At 40.8% G+C, this 17,980-nt stretch overlaps 1 protein-coding gene across 3 annotated transcripts in view; it reads left to right on the top strand.

Moving 5' to 3' along the window:
* Nucleotides 1-17,980, top strand: part of CCDC171 (coiled-coil domain containing 171) — a 199,382-nt gene that overhangs the window by 169,013 nt on the left and 12,389 nt on the right. For all 3 annotated transcript variants that reach the window (XM_089511607.1, XM_089511617.1, XM_089511597.1), the window contains one exon: nt 260-412. In XM_089511607.1, the coding sequence (XP_089367733.1) occupies nt 260-412 (153 nt within the window). The remainder of the gene's footprint in view (nt 1-259; nt 413-17,980) is intronic.

Genomic DNA, 17,980 nt, shown 5'->3' with positions numbered 1-17,980 from the left:
GGGTGAAAAACTTTGCACATTTACTACGATACTATTCACAGGGTTGGCAGAAATTCATACAGTTTGTCATATTTTAAGAAGAAAGAACTGATGTTCTAATTTTGGAAGACATTTAAATGCGTATGCATGTAAGTAGGTCTGTCTGTACAAACTAGATAATGGGATGTTGAATCTTCAGAAACATGCGGTTTGGCAGAGATGGCATAGACTTGATATAGCATTTATAGGCAGTAATGATTCTGTTTCCTTTTCCTTTAAGGCTATGATTGTAAGTTTTATGGATGTCTATCAACTTGTGGGCTCCAGAGTCTCCACACTGGAAGGAGAAATAGCATCCCACCGGCATCACATTGCAGCTTTGAAATCAGAACTCCAAACAGCATGTCTTCGTGAAAATGAAAGCTTGCCCTCTGTAAGTGTTCTCTTAAAAACAAATCATCTTATTATTTTTTCCTTGGAATAGTATCTTACTATCTGACTCTGAAGAGGCTTCCTTATGCTTGCATAATTGGATTATATTGCAGTACATCATCTCTCATCATGGGTCATCCAGCAACATCTGGAGGGCTGCAACTTGCCCACCCTTTGCATACTTGATGTGGGGCAGGATGTGAATTAGATGAGTAGTTTACAATGTTTCCTTGTTTGAAAATATATATTCATATATATAAATATATTACTACACATGTATAAATAATATTTAATTTCCACAGCAAACAGCAAGAACAGCAGCAGCATCTCCCTTTTGTCTGAATCCATGGTTTAGTTAGCTGATAAGTTAGATTTTGGTACTGAAACATTTAAAGGGATGCCATCTCTTATTAAAATATAGTATTGTTACTTAAGTGTTTTAACCAAACTGCTACTGATATAATATTGTTACTTGTTTTAACCAATTTGGTAATTAGAACATATGATTTTTCTTCATGTACAACTTTAGTCATAAAATATTATTGGCTAACCAAACATTTTCCCCCTCTACTATAAGGTTAAATCCAATTTTAATGCTCATTTCATGTCTGAAACATTATTTTCCATAAATAAAGTTGGGCTCACTTAAGGCTAATAAAGTAATTATTTAGGTCTTTTAAGGGGGTCTCTATACTAAGGCTATGCTTGTTAACAGAATGCGTTTTTGTACCAGAGATATTCAGTGGCAACATACGTTGTCATGCAACTAAACAGGCTTGAAATGAGATAGCTACATTTTCTTTCACAAAATCCTCACTTTTGTTACTTGGATACATATATAAGAATGCAGGTTGGGAGCCATACCAGGAGAGAGACTGTATATATGTATATGTTTTTTTAAAAAACAAAACAAATAATGACTCTTCATTCTGTGTACCTCAAAATTATGAGATTGCACTGTTTTATGATAGAGAGTGGGTTTTCATTAAAGCCCCCACATTTATACACTTGTAACTAGATTGAAATATCCCTTTATGTGTTGATTTATTGTGTATAAATTGGGCTCACACATTTTAAAAAGGCCTTTGGTTCAGCTTTCTAAACCGTGGATTCAGACATAATATGAAACCTCTTGTTTATGATTGCAGAGCGAAGGTATGGCCCCACCTTTGCACAGAGCTTGGAAATGTTACTTTTTTAGACCTCAGTTCCCAGAATTGCTTAGCCAGCATGGTTCTGGTCCAAAAAAGCAACTTTTCATAACCCTGCTTGTGTGTCAGTAGAAACCAATGTCCATGTATATTCCTTGGCATTTAAGACTGAGATCCTGTTCTTATAGTGACATTTTTATGTATTTCCTGAATGTTTGTGTTCTGGGTGAAGAAGGGTGTCCTCTGAACCAAGGCACATTGAGAGAGGTGGACAGTTCTCAATGCTACAGAACATGTGGTTGCCCAAGCAGTCCTTCCAGACTGCTATCACTGATGTTACCGCCACAAACATTAAAAGTGTCAAACTGCTCACATAAGAGATTATTATGTGATTGGTTTGCTGCAATGTGATCCTGCTTAATTTTTGATGTAGCTTCTTGTGTCTTGTGTACAATGGATCTCCAAGAGCCTGCTATTCCTCTTCATACATAATTTTGCCCTATATTAAACATTACAACTCAGGTCTCAATAGATAATATTCACACTTCTTTAAGGTCACCTTGAGCTCCTGTGGGTACAAGCTCTGTTTTGATGAAGATACATTTTCGATTTTGTAGATAACCCTTCAGAATTAGGCTGATTTACCTCATCCAGAAGCAAAGCTTTTTCAGAGGTCTGCTCTTAGATATGTAGCAGCCAGGATGTGTGCCAGTCAAATAAAAAATAAGAAAATAATAAGATACATTTTTTTCTAATAAGAAGGAGGTTTGAGGCTATATGTTTACCAAAGTTCAGGTTTCTTTGCTGTACCCCAACAATTTCAACGCCCACATGAGAATCAATAGCCAATCACTTTTACATGCAGAAACACAGGAATAATGTTTGCATTCCACTGGCACAGTTTCATCTTCCTTGCTGCAACTGGATGTGTAGCCCAAACACACGTCTCAAGAGGCAATGAAAACTTTATAATCCAGTGGTCCGTTTAGCATTAGAAAAAAGACTGTTCCTCATTTTTTTCTGCTTTTGCTACTGGTATTTAAGCTGTGAATATGGGACAGGAAATCTTGTCAAATGCATACAGCACACAGAGATCTTCTCTTATGAAATTTCATTCCAGTAAACTTTTTTGAAGTAATGGACATTGGGTTGATCTGCAAAATAAATAAAATCATTTGATGAAGAATCATGTTTTGTTATCTAGCCAATAGTCTTGTTTTGTAAATTATCCAAATCCATGTATGTGTAAAAATTGAGTTAGTGTAGTTTCATATTTTAGAATATGAATATATGGAAATAGAAAAATCTGTGATATGTTGGCCGTTATTTTTTGAAGGAAATACATGTCTATATCTGTGATAGTTGTATGTGTTTCATTGCTCTACACACACACACACACACACACACACACACACACACAGTACATGAAGTTCTAAGGCTTTATAATTTCCCTATAAATCATGAAACCAGCAGTTGCATTTTCCTTCAGATATTTGGTATAAGTTGTATGTCTTGTTTTTCTATCACTGATCTCTAATAATATTTTAAAAATGATAACATATACATCTCTAAATCCTGTTGATCTTATTTACTTCAGTGATTGTTTGTTTAAATAATATACAGCTATCAGATTCTTGGGCCTTACCAATTCACTGACTGACTCACAAGGGTGCTGACATTTCACAGCATTTCCACATGAGCTAGAGCCTTGACATTTGTTGTCTGTGTAGTCCAAGGCGCCCCAATTACTGAAATCTAAAAGGGGGGAAGTTTAACATCAGTCACTGTAGAGTATGATACACAGTTTATATCTATTAGTATTTCAGCACAGATCAAACAAAGCCAAATGTGAGACAGAACCAGAGCTTGGAAAAGTTACTTTTTTGGATTACAGTTCTCTTGAATTCCTTAACCAGGATCGTCACCACCTCTGGATTTAATCCAAAAAAGTATATTTTCTAGTGCTAAACGGACCACTGGATTATGAAGTTTTCATTGCCTCTTGAGACTTGTGTTTGGGCTACACATCCAGTTGCAGTAAGGAAGATGAAACTGTGCCAGTGGAATGCAAACATTATTCCTGTGTTTCTGCATGTAAAAGTGATTGGCTGTTGCCTCTTATGTGGGTGTTGAAATTGTTGGTGTACAGCAAAGAAACTTGAACCTTCATAGACTTATAACCTCAAACTTCCTGATTATTAGAAAAAATGCATCTGCATCAAAACAGAGGTCATGTACCCAAGAATTGTACCCACAGGAACTCAAGGTGCCCTTAAAGAAGTGTGAATATTATCTATTGAGACCTGGGTCATGATGTTTACTATAAGGCAAAATTATGTATGAAGTGGAACAGCAGGCTCTTGGAGATCCATTGTATCCTATCACATTTAACTCAGTCTTGCAAAAATTAGGTAGAAGCCCAAAAGGTATAATTCCAAGACAGTTTGAAACAGTATGGTGGAGTAAAGGCATCCAGTTTGCAAAGGCTTGAAATCTACGCCACCAAAGGCTTCCTGACAATCTCTCCCCTTCCCTCTCCATCAAACCCCAGAATGTTAGGGGGATGTCCATTATTTAAAGTCCTTGAGCTGATGGGAGACATTGGGCACTATTGATTGCTGAAGCTTCCAGAAGCTTGTGTATCCCCAGTTTAAGACTCTTTGAAGTCCCAGCCAGGAGCACTTTACTCCTCCTCTACTTCCTTTCATCAGGACAGAGGAGAGAGAACAAAACCAGCCCTCCAACAATACTGCTGTATGGAAACATACCACCAGGTGCATTAATTGGGGACCTGGTGACATTTGGAAGAATGCCCGTGAATTCAGCCTCTCACTATGCTCTTACCATGCTCTTACTCCTGCTGGAGTAACACGAACTCAAGCACTCTATCTGGGGCTGAATTAAGGCCTTTTATGGCCTTCTGGGGTCATTTCTATGCTTCTTCACCCGTAAGAGTAAAGTCTTATGGGGTGCAGGATTAGAGATTAGTCACTGGGCCCTTTCACACTATACAGTTATAGCAATATGATTTTACTTTAACTGCCATGGCTCTGTCCTGTGGAGTCCTGGGATCTGTAGTTTAGGTAAGGAATAATTAGAATGCTGTGCCAGAGAATTATAGTGTCTTCCCAAACTACATATCCTAGGATTCCATAAGATTGATAAGATTCAACTATGGCAGTCAGAGTGGAATCAAAATGCTAAAGCTGTGTAATGTGAAAAGGCTGTCTGTGATTTGGAGGTCCCAGGCTGAAAGAAACCCCACTAGCAGGCTTTTCTCTGGTCCAGATATGCTGTGGAGGACTGGGTTACTGCCCTACACTGCTGATGTGCGTGTGACTGAGCCCTCTTCAGTGACCAAGCTGCCACTCATGGTTGGAGATATGATTATCAATATGTTGTTCTCATTCATTTTAATAGTAGAAAGGTATTACTTTGGTTTATTTGTTATGTTTGGCTTCTATAAGTACTTGTTTTGAGGGTAGATTTTATTTTTGTAGTACTCAACAAAACAAAGCAGAGCGACAGACATACAGGGCAGTTGTTTGCCCCATCTCATGGAAGTACTAACTCCCTATCCCTCCAATGAAATCAGAGAAATACTACTGTTGGCATTGGAGAACAATACTAAGACATTTTAGCTTTAAAAGTATGTATCTTAGTGGGTCGAAGGAGAAGGAGCAATACAGACTTGTGGAAGTCTTTGTGTGCTCAGGACAAAGACTATCCACCTGGCTGCAAACAGAAGTATGCAAATATATGGCATATTGGGAGGAATTCCCAGTAATTACTCAGTCCTTTGGAATCTAGACAGTATCAGGAAAGTGAGGAGAGAGGAAATGGAGAAGAAAAAAATGGAATTATGGATAGAATGAGATAACCTAAGAAGATGGGGATCACATGGATGAAGAGGAGATGAAAATTTCCTAGGGTCAAGAGAACAGCTTCAGAAGTCAGGAGAAATAAAAGAGTAATGAACCTCAGGAGAGGGTGGCTGCAAGTGAGATAACAGCTGGAGAAAGAGTTGTGCTGTCATCCCACCATTGAAAATGCTAAGAGTTGTTGCTTTTGGATGCGTATCTTAACTGATGTTGCAATCCAGCCTACATTTCTGTCATTAGTGCTTTTATGTGGTTGTGTGTGTGATATTTCATTTGCTTCGATGATGTGTCATTCTGATAAAATACCACATGCTGAGGCAACAAGTGGGGTAGAGATGACATGATTCAGTGAACTTTCAGACAGTGGAGAATAGTATGAGAATAATCAAGCCATTCCAAAGCATAATTTTAAGTACAGTAAATGAACCTTTTACTGATAAATTACAGTGATCCTGACCCATATCTTCCAGAGAACTATTTCATTATGGGACATTGTATTTTGCTGGAATAACATTCCTGGAAAAATGCTATATTCCCCATGAACTATTACAATTGTGATTCCAAGCTGGTGGAGTGTGTATTGTTTCTGTAGCCATAGCATCACTGGTGATGAAGTGCACCCTCTCATACTAGCACCATGTTGTGAACTGTTTTGGAGGGAATGAGCTGTGACTCAGAGCTCAGGGACATAGCTTGTTTGGAGAAAGTCCCAAATTCACCATGTCCGAGTATATCTAGAAACAGTTCCCTTCTAAAACACTGAAAAGTTGCTGTCTTTCACTGCAGATCAGAGATGGGAAAGGGAGCCCTGTGAGCTGCATGCTGCCGCAAGACCATTTTGAACCTTCACAGGCCACTTTCTTAAAAAAGAAATTGGAAGGTGGATGATACTTTTCAATGCCAAAATGGCCAATAGTAACCTCAAGGCTCCCAGGGGCTCAGTTGGATATTTTGTTATATAATGGTGGACTTTTTGTCTCCACACTCAAAAGAAACTGGAAATACATCCCCAAATGCTCAGAGGTTGGTGTTGTATTAGTAGAAAAATCTGATGTATTTTGGCCTCTGGTAAACTATTATGACCTTCTACAAGGGCTCAGAAATTTCTGAACCAGGAAGTCTCAAACCATTTACTGGACCAAAACAACAAAAAAGTTTTATTTGTCCAGGATTAAAAAAAAAACAGCTTAATTTGTCCATAAATGGACAATTCCTGGTCCAAAAATTTCTGAGCCTCGAAAGAATGCTTTAAGAGCTTACACAGGCCAAAATATATTGGGCTCTATTACTAATAAAACAACCATCCTGTGAGCATCTTGAGAGGGGTCTCCAGTTTCTTTTGTGGATTTTATTAGATTTTCCCAGTTTCTTTTTTCCCCCCTTCCTTACCTGAGCAATTACTCACTATCTATTGAGGGGGAGCCCTATTCAGACTTGAAACAAAAAGAGTCACAAAATGGAAATGTGTGCGAAAACAAGGGATGCCATCCTCCAGGGCCTTATGGTATGTTGTGTGTCTGACAATCCCTGCCAGTTCTCTACCTTCAAAGTAGTCCTTTGTCCAAGGTAGAGAACAATACTAAGACATTTTAGCTTTAAAAGTATGTATCTTAAGAGTTTTTTTTAAATTATAGGTTTGTCACCTATCTGACTTATGCCTAAAACACAACAATATCCATCTAGCCCCAATACCTTCAGTACCCATCATTCAACATCCCACCTGTTCAAGAAGTCTCTGATATTTTCTTCTTTTTCTTTCAGTTCCTTTTGCTGTTCTCTCTCTAACACCTGGCCTCCTTATGCTTTCTCTTCTTTCCTTTTTAAGACTAGTAACCAGGACCGGTGACCAGTAAATCTTACTAGTAACTACTAACCCTATACTGTCAGTTTTATTTGTTAAAGGTTTTTTTTTTTTTTACTTAACCACCCCATATACTCTGGAATCATGGATGACAATTTTGTCAGGCTGGGGCATGCTTGTACGTTTTGGGTCTAGGAAATATCATTTTTCCATACAAGAAATGGCATAGAGCCAGTGTGGCATATTGGTTGGAGAGTTGGACTATGACTCTGGAGACCAGTGTTCAATTTCCAGCTCTGCCATGAAACCCACTGGGTGACCTTGGGTGAGTCACACCCGCTTAGCCTCAGGGAAAGGCAATGGCAAACCTCCTCTGAACAAATCATGCCAATAAAACCCCATAATAGGTTCGTTTTAGGGTTGCCATAAGTCCGAAACAATTTGAAGAATAATGACAATAAACAACCAAGAGAAAGCCGTCCCCCAAATGAGGCTACTATGACCATGTTATATAAAAATGGGGTAGAAGGTATCCTTACCAGTGCTGAACTGGGATGCTTGCAACTATAGTACTGATCATTAAAGGTTTCTAGTTTTCAAGGGACCTGGAACATAGCAGCATATTGAGAGGCACCTCAAGGAATGCAACTGAATATTATAAAGAAGTCCTTCCAACCATACATATTCCAGAAATTTTTATAGCATTTTAATTATAAACTAAATCTCAAAGTAGTTGAAAATAAAAACAACAAGATACAATAAAATCAGTTTATGAAATAATTCAGTAGTGATGTAACAGTAAAAATATTAACAATGATAGGCTACGGAAAACATTAACAGTCCCGGGCATTATTGGGAAAACACTAAGCAAACATCTTTACTTCAGAGGTGGGCAAAGTGCAGCCTGCAGGGTGCATGCCTCCTCCCACATTGCCTGTGACCTATAGTCCTCACACATACTCAGATTTTGTTGTTGTTGTTAACTGAAAAGTCCTTTCACAAACCCCCCAAGAGCCATGGTGGTCTGTTTCCCACCAGGTTTGGTGTGTGTGTGTGTGTGTGTGTGTGTTGTGACTTGTTTTAGGCCAAAGGGGATGGGTCTTTTCCCCCAAAACCTCCAGTGACTGCTAGTCATTTCCTGTATGGAAAAATGGTATTTCCTGGACCTAACACAGTGGCTCAGCGGTTAAGATGCTGACTCTGTCGATTGCAAGACCAGCAGGTCTGCAGTTTGAAACCCATGTGCTGCATGATGGGGTGAGTTCCCATCACTAGTCTCAGCTTCTGCCAGGCTAGCAGTTCGAAAGCATGTAAAAGTGCAAGTAGATAAATAGGTACCATTTCAGTGGGAAGGGAATAGCATTCTGTGCAGTCATGCTGGCTCATGACCATGGGAGTAGTCTTTGGGAAATGCTGGCTCTTCGGCTTAGTAACGGATGAGCACTGCCCCGCTTCATCAGACATGACTTGACAACCTTGTTGAAGGGGAAACCTTTACCTTACTTTTAAAAGAAGACATGCATGCCCCAGTCTGACAAAATTCTCCTCTATGCTTCCAGAGAGTATGGGTTGGTTAATTAAAAAAAAAAACCTTTAAAAAATTAAAACTAAAGTTATAAAGCCCCTAATTGAGAGATGCAGTGCATTGTCTATAATACCATGTTCTATTCTCTTATCACAGGGGAATAGTTGCCCACCGCATCTGTAGTTCGTTAGTAGTGGGCATCACAATGGGGAAGTCCCACCACAAACAAATGAGCCTTTCTGGGCTGCTGTATGGTCAACAGGGCCTCTCCTACAGAACATAAAAACTGGTGTAGTCTGTACAAAAGAAGGTAGTCTCTCAAATAACCTGTGAAATTTGGGCCCTGTACAGACAGGCTAAAATAAAGCTGCTTCAGGTCACTTTGGAGGTATGATGTTTAAATTAAACAGGCATCCTAAGAGTCCGGAAGCCACACCAAAGCCACGCTCCAGTCCTAAGGACTAGAGCATAGCTTTGGTGTGGCTTTCAGACTCATAGGACACGTGCATCAATTAAACAGCATACCTCCAAAGTGACCCGAGGTGGCTTTATTTTGGTCTGTCTGTATGGGCCCAATGTTGCTGGTGCTGCTGCTGCTGTTGTTGTGTGCTTTCAAGCAGTTTCTGATTTTTGTCAGCCCCAAGTGCCTGAATGCCTGAAAGTCATCAGATCCTGTTTCATCTTGAAGCTAAGCAGGGGCAGACTTGGTTAGTGTTTGGATGGGAGCCCATCAATGAATACCAGATGCTGGGGGCTATATTTCAGAGGAAAGAACTGGAAAAACCACATCTGAGGATTCCTTGCCTAAGAAAACCCTATGAAATCCGTGGGGTTCCCATAAGTTGACAGGCGATTTCAAGAAACACACATGCATGTGTGCGTGTACACACACACACACACACACACACACACAATGTGTTTTTGTGTTCTAATGTTTGTATTCAGCTTTACTAATATTTCATACTCGTAGTCAGTAACTTCCAATCTGTACCTCATGTGATTGTCCTAAGTTATGTGCCCTGATGAAGGCACATAAACATGCACAAGGAGAACCTATCACAGAGTGCAGGTTTTTTGATAAGATTTTTTTCAAAGGAAATTTGCTATTACCTTCTTCTGAGGCTGAGAAAATGTGACTTGCCAAAGGTCACCTGGTGGGTTCTCATGGCCAAGCAAGAAGAAAACAGAAAGAAAGAAAGAAAGAAAGAAAGAAAGAAAGTTAATTGTATACAGATTGGTAAAGAATGCTCCCCTTGTGGCTGTAGAGATACAATGAATGGATAAAAAGTGAAATACCTGAATTGAATACATTCAAGAAACAAGATAATATGGCCATTCAGAAGGCAGGAGTTTAGATGGTGACAGAGGCATTTGTAGTGGGATGAGGGAATGTGGACCACACCAGCTGACACCTCAGAGATAGATGTCTCCTGGTGTCCTTGTGGGATGAGACTGCCTTCTGGTGTGTACTGCTATGCCTCACCACGGGTAGACCAGGATTCCCCGGAGATTGAAGGTCCTAGGAAAGACTCGGTTCACCTGCCCAAAGGTGGCAAGGAGGTTGCCCAGGATGCTTTTGGCACACCATGGCAAACCCCTGGAGGCCACTCCCTTCGGCTTCAGGAGTTGTGAACAAGGCAGGTAGCCCAGATTAACTTGAGACATGAATGGTCCCTTTGGGTGTCCCGGTCCACCTCTTTGCTTGTGGCAAGGGGTCTGGCCTCTCTCTTCCACAGTGGTCTGATCTACTCCTATGGGGTCCTTGGTCTGGCTAGAGGCTATGCCTGCAGGTGACAGCATGAATTACTGCAATGAGGTGATACTAACCCTGGTGACACCACTGGATGGTGGTAAGCAATCAGCCATTAGTTACATGTTTTAAAATACACATACACAATGCACAGTGGTCTAACTGGTTTTTTTTTAACATTTATATGGTTACATTTAACCATATAATTTGAAAATATTTGGTTTTGCTGGTTAGATCCATAGAGCGGCAAATGGAATTCGTCTTGTGCAATGCAGCTGTCATGCCTCTTTTCACTTTAAGTCCAAACTTCCTTTCCTATATAAAGCTCATACATGTGTAAGTGCACACACATGCACACTCTCCATGCTAGGTATGTGAACTTTTACCTTGTCAAGCCATTGTAACATTTTTTCAAATTACAGTAATTTGATTAAAATGTTGCCTATAAGGCAAAAGGGTGAGTTAATAGAATCCATATGCAATTAAAATGCAGAACTAAATGTAATCAGACCCTAGTGACTGCAGCCTTTCTGTTGATAGCCTTACAATACCCTCTGAGTTTGAAAGTTTGTGTTCATGTTAGCAACTGCAAAGGTCCCACAGCAGTTCATGAATGAGATGACGATCCAATCATATTTTTTAAAAGATGACATAGCTTAATGGTGGTAAGCAGTAACCAGTTCTAGATTCAGTAGGGGTGTTTCTCCCACGAGCAGGTGGTAAGGTATGTACAATGCTTTATGTGTGCTGGTTGAAGAGCAGCACTCAGCAACCGCTCTCTTGTATAAACATTAAGATGAAGGGTCCTGCTGTGGGAATGCTGTGAGGGCCTTTTCTACTATACACACACACACACACACACACACAAACACAGAGATGATTTAATTTGCATGAATTCAACTTAGAAGATTCCACGGGAAGTTACAAAAATCAGGCTGTATACCAATTCATCCATTTTTTTTAAAAAAAATAATGATCGTGAATTTTAAAAGAAAACAACCCAAACCATGTTTTCTCTGGATAGTTTTAAGAGTCAACATCCTGTGTTGGAGTCCTCTAATCACCACCAGCACAATTTACAATCAGAACACACAGAGAGCCAGTTCAGACCAGCTCATCTGTTGATCTTGGCAAATGTCCTCACTCTCACTGCGTTACAGCTGCCACTCGAGAACTGGGGACTCGGCACAGAGCCGAAGGAGGGTGGGATGCAAAGTGGGTCAAGACATAGGCCTGGTTCATTTCAACAGTTATACATCGCTTCCCCCTCCCTCTCTCGATAGTATTTTCTTTTACTGCCACTTTTAAACTAACTCACTCTCTCTCCCCCTCCCTGAAATTAGATGAGGACCTCTCATGAGCCACTGCGCTCCAGGCATAAGAAATAGTAATGTCTGGCTTCCAGAAACTGTCCCGTCAAAATGTGCTTCTGATTAGGTGGCTTAATTACAGCTGTGAAAACAATGTTGATTTAGGCCTCAAGATTCCAGTGCATGTCAGCCGTTATTAGCTAGCTTTGGACTGAAGCCACCATTCGAAAACTTTGCTCTCTGAAAGTCACACACTACCTTGACAACTTTTTATAAAGGTGGAAAGGTTGCCAGGAGCAAGACACTTATGCAAAATATTTTTCAGTGTGCAAATTTCCAATGTGACACAATTGATAGAGATGAAGTGGACAGGTCCTGTTTGGGGCTTCACCGAGTCCTGACTCTCAAAATTTTTCCACTAAATTTCCCTATTTTAATATCATTTTTTTAAAAAAAAGAGAAAGTTTGACTGACATAATGCTTAATTTTAATTCCTTTAATTCAGTTTTAGTCCAAATCCAGCATGTTGGTTTAAGCGCAGAGTTTTATTGCATCTAAATTTTCCTGACAGTTTCATTTGCTGTCGGGAAATAAAATTGCCATTTTTGCAACATGGGAAATAATGGCTAGTTTCAAATCCAATATCTTTGAAACTTCCTTTGCCTCAAGCAGGTTAAGGCACACACTTTACTTACTTTTTGGAGGGCAGGGGAGCATGCTCATTAAATAGTTTTAATATTTAAATATAAATAACACTTTTCTCAGTAGGAAATCTTATTATTAGATTAATGTATTTACACCTGCAGAGAAGTAAATCTTAGGGCAACATGCTATTTTCATATTTAAACTTTTTAGGCTAGTTTTACCTATGTAGGGGGACATTTTGACACGTTAAAAACTCTCTTTTGGGCAATATTTGAGGAAGAGTGCAGCTCTCTGTTACTGAGATGATGCTGGAGAACACTGATATATTTAAGAAAATGAAATGGTTGTTATTACCTCAGTAAAATGGATAATACTAAACTATAAACTTCAACTGAGCTAGGAGTTTAACCTTCATCAAGGAGGAAGAAGTGGTGATACCTTTGCAAAGATGCTCTACAGCAGAATGGAAAGGGCCATGTTTTCTGTCCCATAATGTTACTAGATGCAGAAAGGACAAAGGAAGGGACAGAAAAATTCCCAGAGTTAAAGCTTTTTAAAAAAGCTGTCAGAGTGGAAATGTGGTGGATCTCCTCTGCCAGGTTGTTCCATAATTTTGGAGCAGCAGTAGAAAAGTCCCTCTGGGAAACTGATGTCAGCCTAGATCTTGTTGGCTGTAATAAATTCTTCGACTTCACTTCAAGAATTGTTTCTGGAAGCAGACCATGGACTAGCGGTACTAGGGGTAATTTAGTAGTACCGTTAAAGTTTCTTGCAGTGAGCAAGGTGCATAAACCAAGTGTACCCTGCTCCGTTCACAACAAAATTTCCCAGCATACAACACAATGTAGTAAGTTCTGGGAATTTGTTCATACATAGGCCTTTCACATTATTAGTACATTATTTTGTCAGCTGTAGGGCAGCAGTTGCCATATAAACACAGTGCAAAGGTTCTGCAGGAATGCTTCTCTAGTGTTTGGTGGATTGCCATGTGTCTATCTTGGTACAACTATTCTCTGTTTGCAGCAATTTTCTCTTTAGTTTGCAAAAATAAAGTAGTATAAAAATAGAGGGAGAATGTCACTATGCCTCTACATGTTGACTGCAGTAGTCGGACAATGAATGAGCATGCAGCAGTTAGTTTTCCTCTCGTCTTTGCTTTTTCTATTATATCCTCTTTTTTACAGTTCGCCTTCATCCCATTTGTCTGCGAGTGACAGTGTCTGACACATCACTATACAAAGACCCAACAATACGGCCTCTGCTACAGTAGGAATAAAAGGCTCATAAGAGGTGGGAAAAGCTGCTGTGTGTTGAAAACTAGATCAGGCTGTTTAACCTCGAGTAGAAAGTTTTCTAAAAGAATAGAGCTAAGAACATAATTGAACTGGCTTTGCAGAAGAAAAGAACTATTCTGTACAAAGGTAGATAAATTTACTTCTTTCCAGAGTCAGAGACTTTTACTTAGGTATTTCCTCCTCCCTTTTGAAGACGCTGTTTCAAGATAGAGGGATAGAAGCATCCATTATTCAGTGCTAAACTGTGGGTTAAACACAAAAGGAAGGCAGATTTGTTCTGGGGTTATGAATCAACTGAGACGTTTTGGAAAGGATTAAAGAACAGTTAAGCTGTTGAAAGACTCTGGTTCATATACTCAGATGACACCTGAATTGAGGGAATCCAAATGGCCTATTCATGTTAACGCTACTTTGACTTTTTCCTCCTTTTTCTATGTCTCAATGAAGTAAGAATGTACAAAACATAGCCAACGCACTCCCCATTTTAACCAAACTCTTGTTTCTGGGTTACAACAGTAAGATATACAGATGTGTGAGGGCCACATCATGTGTTGCAGCAAAGGACAGTATAGTACTTTTAACTTCCACTATAGCTCACCTATACCTTTGGGGGGGGGGGAACTCTCATGGGTATTTGCATTCTGAGGTCTATACTAAGTGAAGATTTATGTGCACGGTTGCTCTATTATGTTTGAAGGACACAAGTGATAGAAATGTCCTGTTTGATCTGAAGGTTTGATTGTAACCAAGCATGAGAGGAGGGAATTGTTTTGTTGTTCTTTTACTTGTAAAGTACCATGTACAGTGATGGCACCATACCGATAAATAAGTGGTGGTGGTGGTGATGATGGTAGTCTCATAGTGTGGGGACCTACCTTTTCCTGTAAGAAAGACTTCAGGTTTCACAGGCTCTGGCTTATATCCTTGATGTGGCCAGGTTTTTGGTATCATTGGCGGGATACAGACGGGCAGGGGAAGACGTCTTGGACGTGTATTCTGCTGAATACGGAACCTGCAGAACGCCCGCCCCGGGGGCGTGGCTCAGGTGATGGGGCTTCCACATGGGGGGTAGTGAAGACGCCTCACCTGGGGCCGTTTCTGACCCGCAGTTTCCAAACCGCCACCTCGGAGGATGCTGCAAAGAGAGAGGCAGCTTCTGCACGGGTGGCCAAAAATGGGGCTTTTTTTTTCTTTTGCCGGCTGGCGGGTGCGCAGCTGCGCAGCTGCGGCGCTCAGCGGCGGCGGCAGAAAGCCTATGTGCACATTTAAAGTGCCCAAGCCCCTTTAAAACTTTTTCCCTCGCCCTGCCCAAGAACAATAGTGGTCTCCTGCCAGCTGGTGATCAGCTGGTGTTGGCATCCTTGTCCGCTTGCACGTTGCCAATGTCACCAGCATCATGGATGCCTCCTCTCCTTTGGTCCCCGCGCTCTTGCTGAATCTGCAATGCACAGCCACAGCTGTCGCCGCTGCCACCGCTGTCCCCCTGCCATCCCCCATCACCTCCCTTGTACATATGTAAATATTTAAAGTTTTAGGGGGTTTTATTAGGTGAAAATGGCGCAGGAATGTGTGTAGGGGTTCACTTTAAATTCCAAACTTTCCCCAATTCTAGCAGCGCATGCGTACATGTTGCTCTAGGGTTAGGGTTAGGGTTAGGGTTACGAGTCTTAAAATGCGCTACAGCTGTGCTGCAGCTTCCACACCTGCATGGCAGCTGACGCTGCAATTAAAGCCTGACTGCAAACTGCGCATGTTCCAGGACCCCAACTCATTATGCGACGCAGCAGACACGGAGCTTTTAAATGGGCAACTTAAATTAGCAGCGTAACAATTCTGGCGTACCGGTGCAGCAGCTTACAGACGGAGCTGCGCAGCTGCGCATCATACAGAAAAGAAGCGGGGAAAAGCAGCACCTTTTTAATGCCGCTTCTTCCTGCTTGGGGCGTGCGGGCGGCGTGTTCATGGCGGCATTCAGGTAAGGGCCGTCTGAAGGCTCTACCTTCATGACGTCATGAACACACCCCTTTTTGCCCGTCTGTATCCCGCCATTATTTCTCTTGTGATCTTTCTTTTTGTACAATAAACTATTATTGCATATTTCCCAAATCCAGATAAAAGCTATAACATAGAAATTGATATGCTAGTCCTTTGTAGAGTCTTCACCCATTTCGTAACTTGGACCAAACCTGAATTCCCAAGTAGCAATATGGGACCATCTTTTAGTATCTGTTTGTTGGTGTCTGATTTTCTTCATATTTCTTTTCCTGTTTTCTTTTCTCCTTTGCTTAAAGAAATCTTAAAAGGAATAAAAACCCTCTCTAGGCTATCCAGGAGTTTTAAGGCAGCATGAAGGAAATGCCATAGCTCAGACAGAAAATTTATTCTATTGCTGAAACATTTCTGTAGTTAGGCAGGAAAAGTTTTGGTTTCACCATCATGTAAGATTCTACTGTGCACTTTTAGAGCATATAGAAAACATACTTTATGTTCCCTGAGTATTTTTTTTTTAAAAAAATGCTGGAAATCCAAGTGGAATAATATAAAATACTTGGAAAGAGGTGTGTGGGTGTGACACAGGAGACAGGAAGTTCACGGGGTATAAAAGTTGAGCATTATTATTAGCCAATACATTTCTTCCTTTCCTGAAGAACATACAGAGCATAACATTGGCAGTAACATTTTAATGTCTATTTTGTTGAGCTTGTACATTTGGACCACTTGTTTCTGTTTCCTAATTTAGCATGAAATCCATTTGAAGAAAAACATTTTAAAAATTACACTCTTTAGTAAAGGCAGAAATATTGATCTGTATGGTAAATTTATGTCCAGATATCTTGAAGATCCTGTAGAGCAGAGGTGGGCAACTGTTGCAGTTAAGGGGGGGGGGCATATTAGCTCCCCACTGGAGACCTTGGAGGGCCACACCGTACCTGCTCCTGCAAAAAAACAAAAGTAATTGCAAAACAATGTTGCCCCAAATGCCCCCAAACATCTATGGTACATGGGGGCATTCTCACCATGTTTTGGGACCCTAGAGAGCATTTTAGATCTTTTTGATCCATTCTTTTTCAAAAAAATCTTTGCAAATATTTGTTTTGAAGCTTCAAGCCATCTTGGGGGCTTCCAGCTGTGGAGGAGCAAAAAATAATAACTTTCCTTTAGAATTTTTTTTTAAAAAATTATGCACTAAGGGGTCCCAGGAGCCACAAAAACACCCCTGGGAGCTGCATGTATACCACTGGCTGCACTTTGCTCACTCCTGCTATAGAGTAATTGGAATTGCTAAACATACAGATATAATTTAATATGAACTAAGCATCAAATAGATTATAGTCTTCCCTCCGGATTCACAGGGGTAAGGGACGGAGGACCCTTGCGAATCTGAAAAATTTATGAATAATGGGGAGGGACTAGTGCGAGTGTGTGCATGCGTGCGTTTCCCCTCTGAAGCCTTAAACAGTTCTAGCAAGCTGTTTGATGCGCTGGAACGGCAGGGGAGCACATGCTGGCTGCTTCTTCCTTCAGTGCCAAGGTTTGGGAGAAGTCGGGGGACCTCTCTCAGACCTTTGCAGGGAAGGAAGGAAGGCATTTTGGCTGCATTCTCCTTCAGTCTCAAGATGTGGGAGAAGTCAGGGGACCTATCTCAGACTTTGGGAGAGAAGGAAGGAGGGCGCTTTGGCCACGTCTTCCTTCACTCCAAGGCTTCAGGGAGCTCAATTATTCCTGAGTCCCTAGCTGTGTGAGTTCACAGCTTTTTCCTCACTCACAGGGGAAAAGCCTGGGAGGGATGGAGAGGGAGGAGTGCACACACACAAAGCTAGGGACTCGGGAATAATCGAATCCATGACTCCCAAAGCTGCGAATCCAGAGGGATGACTGTACATTGTTTCACAATGAAAATGAAATTATAACAGAAAGTGGAGAGAAAATGCTGTATTGCTGGTGAAAGCCCCCTAATGGGCAAGGGTTGGTTGCTACCTAGCCAAGGAAGCAGGTTCCATCAGATTTCAGTACTGTTTGGTGATCTGTAATTCTTCTGAGTTCTGGTGCCTCAGTGTTTTGTCAGAAACCCAAAGTCATGAAGACAGAAGACAAAACACGTTTGGGTTAAATCAGAGACATAGTTGCGTTAACCTGGAAAATCAGTATGTTAAGGGATCTTGTAGCAGCTTTGAAACCAACTAAATGAAGGAAGTTGTAGCATAAGCTTT

Source organism: Sceloporus occidentalis, unplaced genomic scaffold (assembly GCF_023333645.1).
Source record: "Sceloporus occidentalis isolate IW3139 unplaced genomic scaffold, rSceOcc1.0.p SCAF_1, whole genome shotgun sequence".
In the NCBI taxonomy this organism is placed as follows: Eukaryota; Metazoa; Chordata; class Lepidosauria; order Squamata; family Phrynosomatidae; genus Sceloporus; species Sceloporus occidentalis.
Note: the sequence above shows the minus strand (reverse complement) of the source record. Positions and strands in the feature narration are given on the sequence as shown.